Below are 14,965 nucleotides of genomic sequence, written 5' to 3'. Positions count from 1 at the left end.
TATTAGTATAGTATTATATACATAACATTATGATTATGATGGAATGAACTAGTATAATTTAGTGTTCAAGTCAAACATCATACAAAGATAAGATGGCGTAAGCTTATATTATCCGCTTGGGGTATGGGCATGTTCCTATTCAAAATGATAATATTGCCTTTTCCTTTTAGTAAATTATTTAAAAGCATTCCTTAAAAAAAGGCGAGTTAATGATGAGAAAACTATCTTCTACGGATAAAAAGAAACATTACCAAAATGAATGGACACAAAACTTTCTAAAGGAAAATATTAAAATTGGATTTATTATCTTTGTTTCTTTCTTTCCTAAAATGCATATGAACATGACATACAAAATAAAAAATGATTGGTCAAAAGGAAGGGCATTTATGGAATTTCGTCACTGGGTTCCAAGTTTCAGCCTGCGCTTGAGCTGGTAGTGGTACTAGTAAAAAGTAGAAAGAAACAATGCAGTCAATCTCTTGTTAGATCTTAAAATAAAAATCAGAAAAAAAATAAAAGGGTTTCAATTTCAATTTTCCGTCATTTCAATTCCCGAATTTTATCAGATCTGAATCATCTGAATCCCAATTTTCCAATTCAAGTCGCTTTCCACGTCACTCATTATCCCATCCCCACAAAAAAAGAAAAGAGCGAAAAGAATTGAACTTTCGATTTCATTTGTGATCCCCAAAAGGAAAAGAGAGGGGAAACCTGCAAGAAAACGAGAATCCACTGTCAAAATGTTTCGTTTCGAGGAGGAAAAGATCCGGAAACGAATTTGATTTGTAAAGTTCTTTTCTTTTTCCCAATCAAACACTTCCCAGCTTGGTGGCTGTTGCCATGGCCGACGCTCTTTCGTTGATTCCCGCAGCCGTGCTTCGCAACCTTGCTGACAAGCTCTACGAGAAGCGCAAGAATGCTGCTATTGAGGTTTGTTCTATGCCCCTTTTTTTTTTTCCTTGCAATCCGCTCAATTTGGGGTTTTAGGGTTTTTCTTGGACTAAGGTTGATTATGGGTGTTTTGTAGATTGAGGGTATAGTGAAGCAGCTATCTACTGCTGGGGATCATGATAAGATAACGGCTGTGATTAATTTGTTGACTTCGGATTTCACTCAGTCACCACAAGCCAATCACCGGAAGGTAATTTATTTATTTGTTTTTGGGGAAAATATGTTGATTTCATTTGATTTGGGTTGTGTATATTGGTGATATTGTATGCTGAGTGAATTTATTTTTTCTCTAATTTTCAATGAAGGGAGGATTGATAGGATTGGCAGCTGCAACTGTTGGGTTGACTTCTGACGCAGCTCAACATCTTGAGGTGAGGAGGAGTTACTTATTAGTTTTTAAATTTGTCTTTTTCGTCCGGTTTGTTTATTTGTTTGTCATGGCTTACAATTTGAACTCTTTCCACTTGAGAAATTACTGTCAATTTATTGTACTAGTGCTAAGAAGTTTGATCATTGGCCAATGGCTCTAATGGTACTTCTACCACCCTTAATGTTGCACAAGTGTTGTGAATGAACTAATAACCGGCGCAATTTTCCTGTCCTTGTCATGGACCCTGAACATACCAACCTTTTGATAAAGGAACATCAGAAAGAAAAGTGGTTTCATCTTAAGGGATAGAATTGAAATATGTTGAATTTTAGCTAGCTAAATTATATCTGACAGTTGTAGATTGAAATGTACTATCTTGAAATGAATTTATTAGAAGCATGCATTAATGTTATTCTTCACTTTGTTGTTGAACTTATTTCCACATGGCTAAGCCTGGATATGCTTTTCATTATTCCTCTTACCTGCATATAATTCTTGTACTTGACAGCAAATTGTGCCCCCTGTGTTAAATTCTTTCTCTGATCAAGATAGCAGAGTTCGTTATTATGCTTGTGAGGCACTATACAATATAGCCAAGGTGAGGATTTTATTGTGCTGACATATGTACAACTTGAATCTGAGCATCTACTATCCTCTAATGCACATTTTTTCAATTTTATGTCAGGTTGTGAGAGGGGATTTTATTATTTTCTTCAACCAAATCTTTGATGCCTTATGCAAGCTGTCTGCGGACTCAGATGCCAATGTACAAAGTGCTGCTCACCTCTTAGATAGGCTTGTGAAGGTATATGTTTTTCCTGAAGTACAATAAAGCCTTTGTGTACCTTTATACTTGTATGCAAATAGCAAAATATGCTGAATAGATTGATATAAGTCTAACAATGATTTGAGTTGCTGTTCCCTTTAGATCAACTGATGATTTAACATTGCTTTATTGGGACAGGATATCGTGACTGAAAGTGATCAGTTCAGGTGCACCATGCTCTCAAGTCTATATTATTTGTGTCTAGTGTTTTAAATTTTCAAAAGACTTGTAGGTAAAGAGATCTCTGAATATAATTTTTGAATAGAGCTATGATAGGCAAGAAGTGTGAACACCACAAGGTGTGAAGCAATATCTTGTATTAAATGAAGCGACTTTCACTTTTCATAACCAAAATGAAATAATAAAGTCGACCTTTCTTTATGATTCTAACTTGCACTCTCTTATCCCTTTCCTTTTTCTTTTTTGATCTTTAGCATTGAAGAATTTATACCTTTATTGAGGGAGCGCATGAATGTGTTGAATCCATATGTCCGCCAGTTTTTGGTAGGATGGATTACTGTGTTGGACAGTGTCCCAGATATTGATATGCTGGGTTTTCTGCCTGATTTTCTTGATGGTGAGTGATAGTTTGAAGGATGTTTGTTTTCTTTCTCAACATTTTATACAAAAATGAAAGTCTACCACTTAATCATATATAAATTTCTCAGGCTTGTTTAATATGTTGAGTGATTCAAGTCATGAAATACGTCAACAGGCTGATTCAGCTCTTTCAGAGTTTCTTCAGGAGATTAAGAACTCCCCAGTAAGGCTCCTGCTAATGTATTTTCCCCCTTTTATTTGAATTGTAAGGCTTCTGGTCTTTTCAGAGTCTAATTCTTCTTCTGTGCCATTTTTTCCCTTTTTATCTGCCTGAGGAATTTATGGAAACGATTATATTCATTTTATTGTTTTCCCAATTCTGATTTTATATCATTGGATTCCCTTGTTATCTGCAATTCTGCATGAGTATAATTTATTGCAGCCGTTATCCACTTTTATATCTTTCTCCTTATCCATCTTTTAGGGTTGATATACGCATTTGTGTTGACTAACTGTGCTGTGCTTTCATCTAATACCTTGACACAAAAGCAACGTTTTTTGTTCATTTGTCATTTTCTGACTCGAGCAGTGCTACTCTTGAAGTCTGTAGATTATGGTCGAATGGCTGAAATACTGGTACAAAGAGCAGGTTCTCCAGATGAATTTACTAGGCTAACCGCTATCACTTGGGTAAGTGATACTGCAATTATTTGACTCGACAGTCAATTATTTACTGATATCATCCTTTGCTTCGGGTTGGCATCTTCTCAAAATTATTAATTATTTTTATATCAGAAGTAAAATTATTAGTTATTGTTTTTTGTTTCATTTGCATTTTGTTAAATTATGTCTACATTCTCATTTTAACAGATAAATGAGTTTGTCAAACTTGGTGGAGACCAGCTTGTTCCATATTATGCTGATATTCTTGGAGCCATTTTGCCTTGTATATCAGATAAAGAAGAGAAAATCAGAGTTGTAGGTTCATTTGAGCTTTCTCTCCTTTCTTTCCTCTTATGTTATTTTGCTATCTGTTTTCCACCTTTTTAAATTACATTGCTTCCTTCCATGTAAAACAATAAATTTGAAATTATCTATGGATTATGTGTAAGGTTGCTCGTGAAACCAATGAAGAGCTACGGGCCCTCAAGGCTGATCCAGCAGAAGCATTTGATGTAGGAGCAATCCTCTCCATTGCCAGGAGGTTTAGTTTTCCTGACCTGGGTGGTTTGAACCCCTGTCGAAGCTATAATGAAATGATTGGGGGTCCTTTTTGTTTAGCTAACTAATCTATTTTGCACCAATTATTCTGTGGAATGATTTTGGGATGGTTTGACTGATCAGGCAATTATCCAATGAGTGGGAGGCTACTCGAATTGAAGCATTGCACTGGATATCAACTCTTTTAAATAAATATCGTTCTGAGGTAACTAGATTGTTTGAATTCATCTTTTTTATTTTTTAAAAAGTTTTAGGTCCATTTGCATCTGTTGGGTTTATCTACTTTCTTAATATGCCCGTTGGGGTTCCATGTCATCGCAGCTTTGTTGTATGACCCATTTAGATATCTCTAAGGTCTGTGGAAACCATATATTGTTATTCTCCATATCAAATAGGTTTTTGGTTAGGTAGACTGAGAGCGGGAGCTCTAGTTCTATTGATGGTTAATGAGTGCTACTTAGATGTAACCAGCAAACAATGCTATTCTGCTGCTTTTTTATTTGTATCTTCTATCAATGTTGTCAAGATCGGATCTTCCGATCCAGGGGTAAAAAATCATAAATCGTGGAATCGTAAGATCCTTCAAAATCCTATATTTGAGATTCAATATAACACATAATTAGTAAATTATCCATGCTAAGGTGAGAGAACATATAATAGAAAATAAATAGAAGAATATTTTTTTAAAAATTAAAAAGATCAACAAGTTGTCCAAATTATAATACTTTGCAATAAATAATATTAAAGTATTAGCTCTAGTTAACATTGTTTAGATTTATAGTTAAATACGTGAAACTTAGATGCTTGTAATGTTTAATAGGTTTTTTATAAAATATGATATTCATTAATTTTAAAAAAAATATTAGAAAAAATAATTTTATACCATTTTACATATAAGTTAATGTCTTATTACACTATTTTATTTTAATATATAATATATTATTAATAAAATTGAAAATTAATTTTAATAAAATTATTTTTAGGTAGTAGCACTATTAAAATGTTTATTTAAATTAACCTCACTCACAGGTTTATATTGAAAGGTGTATTTATTATAAGACATAAAAATTCATCTCTAGTGGGAAACAAAACTGAAACAGTAGCTCACGGTATATCTAGAGAATAGAAAACACCCAGAAAATGTGAACCACTAATTGAAACAGGCAAACAGCAGCTCAAGAAACACCAAAAAAGAAAATGCGAACCACCCATGCAGAGAATGGAAGGATGGGTGTCGCTGGAAGAGAGAGAAAATGGAAGGATGTGTGTCGCGAAAGAGAGAAGAGAGAATGGGGGTTGCGGAAGAGAGAGTGGGAAAGAATTTGGGGAAAAATAACCTAAATAGGTTTTTTAAAACCGGGTCAGAAAAACCCGACCCGGAAACCCAACCCCCCCAGAAGCCTAACCCAAAAAAAACCTGCCCCTGTGATTGAATCGGATCGGCGATCCTGACGGAAAAGATTGTGATTTCATCCGATCTTCCATATAAGCGATCCCAAGTCCGATTAAGATCGTCCAAGGGGTATAAGATCGTAAAATTGTACAATCCTGCGATTTTAACAACAATGGCTGCTATAGCTTTCCGAAGTATCAATTCACATGAGGTAACATGTTTTCATTTTGCTTATTACTGGAATCAGGAATCTAATATAATTAGTGTTTGATGTGGTTTAATTTTAATACAATTTTTTCCACTCTTCTGATTTAACTTGGAAATAACTATGATATTTTCATGGCTGACATATAATACTATTTACCTTATAATTTTTATTTGGCATTGAAGCTTTTGTGCAAAAACTCAAAAGAACATTAGTCAAAGTTATTAAAAGAGACATTTTGATTAACTAGTTTTCTGAAAATTTAGTTTTTTGACCGAGTTTAATGGTGTCGTGTGATTCATGTAATTGATTTCCCCTAGTGGGATAAGACTTGGTGGTTGTTGTTGTTATATGTTTATTACTGTCAGCCTCTCTAAATATTGCTATTGCTGTTTTCTTGAAATGCTGTGCAAAGGCTTTTGTGTGATCTCCTTTATGACAATGAGAAATTTTGTTTTTCATGCTCATATATTGATTTTAATGTCTGAAACAGGTTTTGCAATTTTTGAATGACATATTTGACACCCTGCTCAAGGCACTTTCAGATCCATCTGACAAGGTAGCATTGCTTTCCTGATATCATTTTTTTTTTAATCTCTGCTTGATCAAATAATTCTTTTCAAAATCTTTGTGCAACTGTGGTTTTTAATTGTTCACTTGTTTTATAGATAAGTTACTGTTTTCATCATTTTCAACTTCAGATGCTCGGGTTCACTCCTCCTTCCACCCTTTTTTCTCTCTGGTGAAAATTGCTGTGACCAGTTGTTGAAATGCTAAACACCATTGTTTGGCAAGAATGAGGAGTGACCTGAGCATTATTCTCATTGATTCTTGTCTGTGTAGGTTTCATGCATCAATTTTACTTTGTGGCATCCACTAGAATAATTGGTAGATATTTAGAGGTCGAAATATGACAAAATACTTGGTAAAATTAGATGTCATGCAAAAAGATAATAATTTTTTAACCATTTGGACTTTTTTTTTCCCCTTATTGTTTTCCTTTTTAGGATGATTTCCCATTCTCCCTCCAAATGACCCTTATTATCTTCCATTTTAGTAATTCTTTTCTCTGGAAAAAATTTAGTGCTTGTTTTGGTTTTGTTATAACCATTTCTGCAATCCTACCCCCAATAGGTTTTTTATATATGCCTTTTTGACTGTTGATTCTTGACTATGTAATAAAAAAAATGATTTTTGAAGTTTCTCCTATCCTTATTTGCAATATTGTTCACTATGTGCAAATCAAAACTAACTTGAATCAGTTGATTAATTACAATTTTTTATTGAATAGGTTGTTCTTCTTGTTCTTGATGTTCATGCATGCATTGCAAAAGATCCTCAGCACTTTCGGCAGCTTGTTGTTTTCCTGGTGCACAATTTCCGGATAGATAATTCCCTTTTGGAGAAGTAAGCAGCTGTTTTCCTTCATCCAATATATTCTTAAATTATAACATTTTGCTAAATTATTTCTTTTACCACTAATTTCCACTATTTGTTAATTTTCACTATATATAATATTCTAGGCGTGGTGCTTTGATAATTCGTCGACTTTGTGTGCTTTTGAATGCCGAGCGAGTCTACCGTGAACTTTCTACCATACTCGAAGGGGAATCGGACTTGGATTTTGCATCAATTATGGTTCAGGTTGGTTGTGATTTTTCTGAGAGCTAAATAAAAAGCTGTTTATACTTCTGATCCATAATCTTCACTGGTCCATGTCCTGCTTCACGGCAAAAAGAAAAGAAAATTCTAGTGAAACTGCTGCATGAAGCTTGTATTTTATATATTTTATTTACTTATATTTATGGGCTCAATTAAATGGTTTTTATGTGAACTGTTATTCCTTGGCCAGCTATCTTTTTTTTTTTGTGCTTGGAACTTTTGGGCATCCCTAAATATTTTGCTCTTGGACAGTATGCATATACCTGACTTCCATGTTTTTTATTATTTGATGTTGTACTCAAAATCTCAAATGAATTTTGATACTCAAATGTTTCATAGGTCTAACCTTTTGCTATTGTTGGGAAATTAAATTGTTGTGCTACCTAGTAGTGCTGAACGGTTCTTTGACAGTATTAAGTGCAATTATTATTTTGATAACAGGATTGAATCAATTGTTTCTACTTTCTCAATTATCAGATACTTGTGGTTCAATTACAATTTAACCAGCTATTATTGCTTTAGTATAAAAGGGCCAATAAACCGGCAGGGAGTTTTTTGAAACAGTTGAGAAATTAAAGACTGGTTAATTGTCTAGTTGATGTTGGTTTAAAAGTTTTCTTGTGACTCTATGCTCAGAGTTGTCATTTTTCATTTTTATGGGTGTGATCTATAGCCTATCCAATTTGGTGAAGTGGCATTCATCTTCTTTTTGATTTTCCCCTTTTTAAAATTTACAGGCTTTGAATTTGATCTTACTTACATCATCAGAACTATCTGAGATTCGAGATCTTTTGAAGCAATCACTGGTAAATCCTGCTGGGAAGGATTTATACGTTTCTTTGTATGCCTCATGGTGCCATTCTCCAATGGCAATTATAAGTCTATGCTTTTTAGCTCAGGTAGGTATCTATAAGTCAATTTTGATTATTGGTTTTAATCTTAACTCTTGCACTTGAGCACACAGACACATTTAAGCTCCTACTTTTTAAACAATGTGTATTTTTGGATTAGACCTTAGCTTTATTTGGATCATGTGGCCCCTCTTTTGTAATATAAATTATCTTCGTCAACAGACTTACCAACATGCAAGTGCTGTAATTCAATCTCTGGTTGAGGAGGATACTAATGTCAAATTCTTAGTCCAGCTGGATAAATTGATTCGCTTGCTGGAAACTCCAATCTTTGCTTATCTAAGATTGCAGGTGCTTAATTGAAACCTATAGATGTCTTACAAGCTTGTAAAGGAATAAATATCTTGCAATTAGTCTGAGAAAATGTGATTAACATGGAGGTGTTGGCTTTGTGTTTGCAATGATTAAGGCTAAAATTGGAAATCTTTTCCTTGCTAAACTGTTATGTTAATCTGCATGTCTTGTTGCAATTTTCATTTATCTTGCCTCATACCAAAATTAATGGTTCCTCTTTGGATGAAACCTCAAGAGTATAGAAATTTAGTCTCATGTTAATCATATTTTAGATGCAATCATTTTATTTTTTTTCGTTCCCCCCTCCCCCCCAAATTAAAATTTTGAACTATTGATGGGATGAATAATATCCTAGGCACTTGTATCATTCATTCTGCATCTTGTATTGTTATGGTAACCTGGGAGAGGATTCCTTGTGAAGGCATGTCATGTGGCATCTTTGAATGGTGTTTCCTTTTAATTTTAAGGGAAATATAATAGTGGGGAAATTTATTTGTTTGTGTTACAATTTGAATAGCTGTTTGTTGCTATTTATTGTGGCTCTAAATTTCCTTCATAATGAATCCTTTTTTTTTATTGTTACTTTCAGGTCTCACCTCCTACCAAGCATATACTTGATTCTCATTAGTTTTTATCCTTTCTTTCTTGTGTTTAATATACAAAACATTCTCTTGTACGAGATAAATCAAGTAATGATCGATCAGTCAGTCCTTTGTATCAATGTAGTGATGGATAGTTATATTTTTTTGTCTTATGTGCCTGAATGATTATTTAATTTTGCAGCTTCTTGAACCTGGAAGATATATATGGTTGTTTAAAGCATTGTACGGTCTTCTAATGTTGCTGCCTCAGGTCCGTGCAATTGAAACTGTTTTGTTTTATTATTTCAAAAACTATTGAGGCATCCAAATTCTTGGAACTTTATTTTAATTCCCTTTTTTAATCATTCATGAATGATATTTGGCTTTGTATCACCGTGTTTATTGGTGTACATCACATTCTTAAACTATTTATCATATAGTTTATTCTATCCTCTAAATCTATCTATTCACTTTTGTGCTAAAAGAAAGAATATGCGTTTGTAAGTTGTGTAATTTGTGTCTTATTCTTTCTTGATTGTATCAACTCGTAAATGTTGATGACTCATGGATTGTCGCTATATTTTGACACTTTCATTTTGTACCTTCATATGCAGCAAAGTGCAGCCTTCAAGATACTCAAAACTCGTTTAAAAGCTGTTTCATCGTACTCTTTCAACAGTGAGCAATTAAAGAAAACATCGTCCGGGAATCCCTATCAGTTTCTCCATCACATATCTGGTGGATCTCAAGTCACTGAGGATGGTGACATAAATGGGGATGGTGGGAACTCGCACAATGGAATAAATTTTGCTTTAAGGTTACAACAGTTTCAGCAAATGCAGCATCAGCATCGTGTGCACTTGAAAACACCGGCACAGTCACAGAAAAATTCCACCTCATCATCTAAGGTAGCTACCTCTTTATTGTACTTGTTACTTCTTTAAGCATGAAAATACAGAGATTTGGTAATGGTGCCTGTTCTATCATTTCATAAACCATATTATTTATGTCATGAGTGGTGTCCTTGTATATGCAGGAGACACAAAAACAGGAAGAAGCAAGGAGACCCCAGTTGAGTGAGCCTAACGTTGCTCCATCAAGATCATCCAAGAGAGCCCTGGGTAGCTAGAATGTTGCTTATTGCTCCATATTGAGTCAACCTTATTGTGCACTGATCCCAGTGTATGTGAACTTTGAATGGGATCAGGTATTGATTTGTAAAATTGTAAATCATAATAGCTGTTTTTATTGTACTTATCATAGAAGGTCGGGGTGGTGCAAAAGTGGGTTTTGGAATCATGAATATAAAGCTTGGCTTTGCTGGGCTATATTCTTTTGACCTTGTAAACGAGATACATACCCACGTGGTTCTGTTGTTTTTGTTGATAACCATGTGGGCTAGAGGGGATATTTTATTTAGAAAAATTGCTTTTTGTTATCATGTCATGTGCTGCCATATTATATAATATAATAATAATGAATTAGCTGCTTAGTGTTCGAATTTGCGTACAGCAGGAGTTGTTTTGCATTTTGCTTGGTTTCATTAGTTCAATACAATGTGATTGCCTGTTTAAATTGATTCATAAGTTACGGGTTTTCACTTGGCTAGTTCAAGATTCGAAAAAATACGTCAAGGAATAAAATTTCGTTCTAAAAGCGTTGAGTTTGCCAAACAAAGTTTGGTATAGTAAGTGCAGTATAATTATAAATTGAATCTAATACATTGAATTTATGGTCTTCTAATGAGTAGAATGCTTTTCAATTAATGCAAGTTTATTTTCATTAGCTATAGTTTTGGCTCTATATTTACTCATACAACCCCCAATTGTAATGACAGAAAGCGAAACTTTCGTACACGAAACAATATAAATTTAAAGGAAGGGAAAACTCATTTTCGTTTTGTAATGATAATACCTGTTCCATAATCAAAACTTAAGCAGTGCTTTTTATTCATATTTCTTATTACATATACATAAATCTACAGGTGCTGATTATTAATTATAATTTATAATCACAGATATTAGTATATGCAAACTCAACCAACTTGACTAGTAGTACAACCTGAAACCTCAAACTGCAAACTCGAGATGAACGATGAAATCACGATGAGCAAACATTATCATCACTTAGGAACAACCTCCGCAGTGTAAAACCAGTTTCAGTTAAAAAGTTGAAACATTGCTCTTCTGTTGTGTGCTTGGCTCACAGGGCATATATCTTCTCAATGTCAGAATTATATTCATCCAAATCTGATATATTTGCAGAATAAGACCATGAAAATGATTTGCTTCCACTCGCTCTCTTGATGCGTCTCTGCGAATCGCTACGGAAAGTTCCAAAATGTTGTCGAAAAACAAAGTAGCACATGCTTGCTAGAGTCCCAACTAGAATAGGTGCTCCCAAAACAGTGATGGTAATAGCCATCCATGTTTTCTCTCCAACAACCTCAAAAGCTATTGCTAGAAAAGCACCACAAGTGCAAGCACATGCAGCCCACATCAACTTGTTAACGACCGACACAATCTGCCTTTGAGCCCTTGTGTCCCAAGCTACCAAAGTGATTTGAACTACAACAACTGCAAGAGAAATGAAAAGGGAGGTAGAATTCAGAAGGCAGAAAACTTGGAAACCAACATGGTGGGCTATATTAGCTTCTCCAGTATCTGGTCCTGTCATTATATATTGACCAGGCAAATTGAAGATGGCCAAGAATGCTATTGAGGCAAAAAGGACAGCAACGACTGTGACAGAATTAATGGTGTTTTGAACTGCTTCTCTGTGAAGTTTCTTCAATTCCTTAGCAATACCAGAAACTCGCCGACGGGTCTTTTCATTTTGTATGAGTTGTGATTGCACCTCATGTTTTATATCACTCACAGTTCTTTTGAGTTCCATTGCTTCATCCACTTTGCCAACATTCCTGGCATGCTTGGCACCATATTCTGCAAGGGCTCCCTTGATTTCTAAAGCTGAATCTCCATACGGCAGTTTATCTGCCAAATCCAAGGCAGTTTCCTGCTGCTTATTGATAGCATTAACATCCATGGCTGAATAGATTAGCAAAAAGCTCACGATCTGAAAAAAGAACTGAGTCAGTAAATAAGTGAAAATAAAATGAGTGTTGAGGAAAAATTCATTGCAATGAAGGGAAGGCAACAATTATGAAAGGAAACAAGCGCAGTCATTTTGTTCGGTTTATTCATATAAATAAAATTCAACTCATCTAGAATGAAGACAGCTTGGAATAAGAAAGTCACATGTAAAGTTTCTTAAACCATAGGTTAAATTTAAATAGCCCATTCCTTAAAAAGTCACGAGATCAAAACCCCTTAAGTTGCTAGTTGTTTACAATCATATTTGATTAAGAAATATTAAATTGCTTCTACTCAAAAGACCTCACTGCATAGATATAAGAATGAAAAATGATCTACTATTACCAGCTGCTGTAACTAGTAAGATCTTCACAGGACATGACATGTTATGCATCATAGTCATAGTAATGACAACTACCCAATTCACATATACTATTCACAGCAAAACTCGTAAAACTGATGATTTCATAATGAGAGATACAAGGTATTTATAGAGATGGAAAACTCACAGTAACTAACTCTATTGCAGTAGTTTGTTATACACTGACTGATAATGATAATAACTTAGCTACACAGTAGGATGGGGTTAACATCAAAACAGCCAATAGCCATAGTTGTAAGACCAACGACACAATGGTGTTTTTATATTCTCAACAATTTCATAGTAGTTGCATTGTCTCACTATCACGTATCATCTCATGCCATCTTGCGTTTTCCCATCATCAAACTTAGAAACTTGGTCGTAGCAAATATGGTTTAAAAAAAAAAAACTACACCTATAGTTCAATAGAATGTGAAATTAACCTGTGAACGGCCTTTCCTCGTAGCCATATGAAGAGCCGTATTACCCTTCTTATCTCGCTCATTCATTATAGAAGGATCAGCTACCAATATCTCCTCCACCACTTCAGTGCTCTGTCCCTTGACAGCCATATGCAGTGCAGTTTGACCTTTTTTGTCTTTGATGCATACTATTCCTGAATCCCGAGCAATAAGTGCTTTTACAATGCGAAGGACACCATATCTAGCAGCATTGTGCAGTGCAGTTTTGCCATTTTTCCTAACTATAAACATGGAACCGACATCAACATCCAATATAGCATTCACCACATCCAAATGGTCTTGACCTGCTGCAGCATACAAGGGACTGGTGTTTGACGAGTCACACAACTTGCAAACCTCAGGCCAAGTATTCAGAAGCTCCCTCACAATATCTGAAACAAGATTAACAAACCTAATATATCACAATTTAAATCCTTGTTTATAATCCAATTTTTCTAACGTGCGCCAATTAATTATCAATAAGTAATAAAAAAATAGCAAGTTTTTATGTCAAATTACAACATTTAATGTTATTAATGCATTAGATCAGGCTATTATCAATAAAAACTTACTATTTATATAAGGTTTTTATTGTATGTCATTGGAAATAGATTAAAAACCCGGTTATGCTAAACAACTGAAACATGATAATACTCCCATAATGAAAGTTGAATTAACAAATTAATCTATGAAAATTAAAAAAAAGTTACTGACCGAGATGGCCACGTTTGGAAGCAACGTGAAATGGGTTCATATCAGACTTTGAGCGAATCTTGACGACTTGAAAGTCACAGAACTTGAGCAAGTAGCAGAAAATCTCGTGCATATTATTCTCTGCAGCGATGTAAAGCGCGGTTTCTCCAGCATCGTTCTGAAGGGACATCACATCAGAAAGCGATGAGCCTTTATCGCTCTTCACTTGCTCCACCAGTTTTTTCACCCCATCAAGGTCTCCAGATCCAACGCTCGAGAATATCGATTGGAACGCTATGAAACGCACGCCCTTCGACTCCATCTCTCTCTCAGACAACACCAACACAACCAACTCTTTCAGCTTCCTTCCATCACAAACCTTTCTCTATCTGAAGCTTTTTCTTCAAACCAGATGAGACGCGGTTGCACAGAGAGTGAAAGCGTGAAACTTTAATTCTGGGTATCAAAGAAGAGAGAGAAAATGTAGTGTAAGGGGATATGGATGTGAAAGAAGGGATAGTGATTCCCCGTTGAACTCAATTATTAAAGTGTTTTTATTTTATTATTTATCTTAATTAATTAATGATGTTGAGATTGATAGAGAAATCTTTTCATTTGCACAGAAAATCCAAGTGGGGTGATGCAATTGACTTTCACTTGGCGACAAGACGCGACTTCTGATGACACAACCACCGTTCTGCTGTTAACAAATGATTGATCTAAGTTACGCCGCCGCGTTAATCTCAAATATAATAAAAACTGCAGCTGAGAAAAATTAGGATTTCACATTTAAGATTTCATCATTTCTATGCTCTTTACAAAATAATTTTAGAGTATATGATGACAAATTTAACCTTTATAAGAGTAATTCTAAATCACGTATCTAACTTGATGTTAGAAATTAGAATCCAAGATTCTTAGATTTCTGTGTGTTATCTTAAAAATGAAAAATTAATGTCAATACTAGTGTTAGTAATTAGATAGTATTTTCCAATCTTACAAATTTGAGTTTTTCTTTTTAAATGAATATTTAAAAAATTCATTAAATCGTTCACTTTTTATGTTATATATTTAATTTTATTTTTTATTTTTAAAATATAATTTGATTCACTATTTCAAATTAAAAAAACTAAAATTTAAAATTACTATAGTTTTAATCAATTATTTTATAATTCATTTCTTAATTGTAAAAATTTATCGCTGTAATTTTTTATTCAATGTAATAAATTTATTGTTACTATTTCACCAGTTTGCCTTGTGGAGGGTTAAGAAACGCTTACATTACTCACGGAGATCAATCCTTACAAACTCACTTTTTATCATATATTTTTTAAATAATTTTTTATTAATTTTATTAAAAATAATAAAAGTATGCAACAGTTAGAAAGGTTGAATTGTTTTTAT

The 14,965-nt window shown here is 34.2% G+C and overlaps 2 protein-coding genes across 6 annotated transcripts; one reads left to right on the top strand and one right to left on the bottom strand.

Moving 5' to 3' along the window:
* The first annotated feature begins 441 nt into the window (after nt 1-441).
* Nucleotides 442-10,461, top strand: LOC113853761 (protein VAC14 homolog). 5 transcript variants are annotated; one of them, XM_027484360.1, is made up of 20 exons: nt 442-930; nt 1,028-1,141; nt 1,257-1,322; nt 1,830-1,919; nt 2,007-2,126; nt 2,286-2,314; nt 2,582-2,724; nt 2,816-2,910; nt 3,291-3,377; nt 3,558-3,665; nt 3,800-3,891; nt 4,032-4,113; nt 6,000-6,065; nt 6,798-6,913; nt 7,030-7,150; nt 7,906-8,067; nt 8,242-8,370; nt 9,157-9,225; nt 9,569-9,862; nt 9,991-10,461. In XM_027484360.1, the coding sequence occupies exons 1-20, from the start codon at nt 841-843 to the stop codon at nt 10,081-10,083; spliced, it is 2,166 nt and encodes a 721-aa protein (XP_027340161.1). In that variant the 5' UTR covers nt 442-840; the 3' UTR covers nt 10,084-10,461. The 5 variants fall into 5 exon arrangements, 4 of the variants coding, with proteins under 4 accessions (XP_027340161.1, XP_027340163.1, XP_027340162.1 ...); XM_027484361.1 differs by having other exon boundaries at nt 513-930; nt 9,569-9,865; nt 9,991-10,423; XM_027484362.1 differs by lacking the exon at nt 9,157-9,225 and having other exon boundaries at nt 474-930; nt 9,991-10,443.
* Nucleotides 10,462-10,786: 325 nt separating this feature from the next.
* Nucleotides 10,787-14,099, bottom strand: LOC113853763 (ankyrin repeat-containing protein At2g01680-like). Its single transcript, XM_027484364.1, has 3 exons — nt 13,583-14,099; nt 12,851-13,260; nt 10,787-12,029 (listed from the first exon to the last, which is right to left on the bottom strand). Exons 1-3 carry the CDS (start codon nt 13,881-13,883, stop codon nt 11,157-11,159), a joined length of 1,584 nt encoding a protein of 527 aa, XP_027340165.1. The 5' UTR covers nt 13,884-14,099; the 3' UTR covers nt 10,787-11,156.
* Nucleotides 14,100-14,965: the final 866 nt, after the last annotated feature.

The sequence above is a fragment of the Abrus precatorius genome, unplaced genomic scaffold (genome assembly GCF_003935025.1).
Source record: "Abrus precatorius isolate BTA unplaced genomic scaffold, Abrus_2018 Scaffold11, whole genome shotgun sequence".
Taxonomy (NCBI): domain Eukaryota; kingdom Viridiplantae; phylum Streptophyta; class Magnoliopsida; order Fabales; family Fabaceae; genus Abrus; species Abrus precatorius.
The sequence above is the reverse complement of the archived record's forward strand: the minus strand, read 5'-3'. Positions and strand labels throughout refer to the sequence as shown.

Bases quoted from the DNA above. Each gene is read 5' to 3' on its own strand.
- LOC113853761 (XM_027484361.1), top strand. From the start codon at position 841: ATGGCCGACGCTCTTTCGTTGATTCCCGCAGCCGTGCTTCGCAACCTT. The intron at 1,920-2,006 runs GTGAGGATTTTA...ATTTTATGTCAG, and splicing joins CACTATACAATATAGCCAAG to GTTGTGAGAGGGGATTTTAT. The intron at 8,371-9,156 runs GTGCTTAATTGA...TTAATTTTGCAG, and splicing joins TTGCTTATCTAAGATTGCAG to CTTCTTGAACCTGGAAGATA.
- LOC113853763 (XM_027484364.1), bottom strand. From the start codon at position 13,883: ATGGAGTCGAAGGGCGTGCGTTTCATAGCGTTCCAATCGATATTCTCG. The intron at 13,261-13,582 runs GTCAGTAACTTT...ATCTTGTTTCAG, and splicing joins TTCCAAACGTGGCCATCTCG to ATATTGTGAGGGAGCTTCTG. The intron at 12,030-12,850 runs GTTAATTTCACA...TTCTTTTTTCAG, and splicing joins CGAGGAAAGGCCGTTCACAG to ATCGTGAGCTTTTTGCTAAT.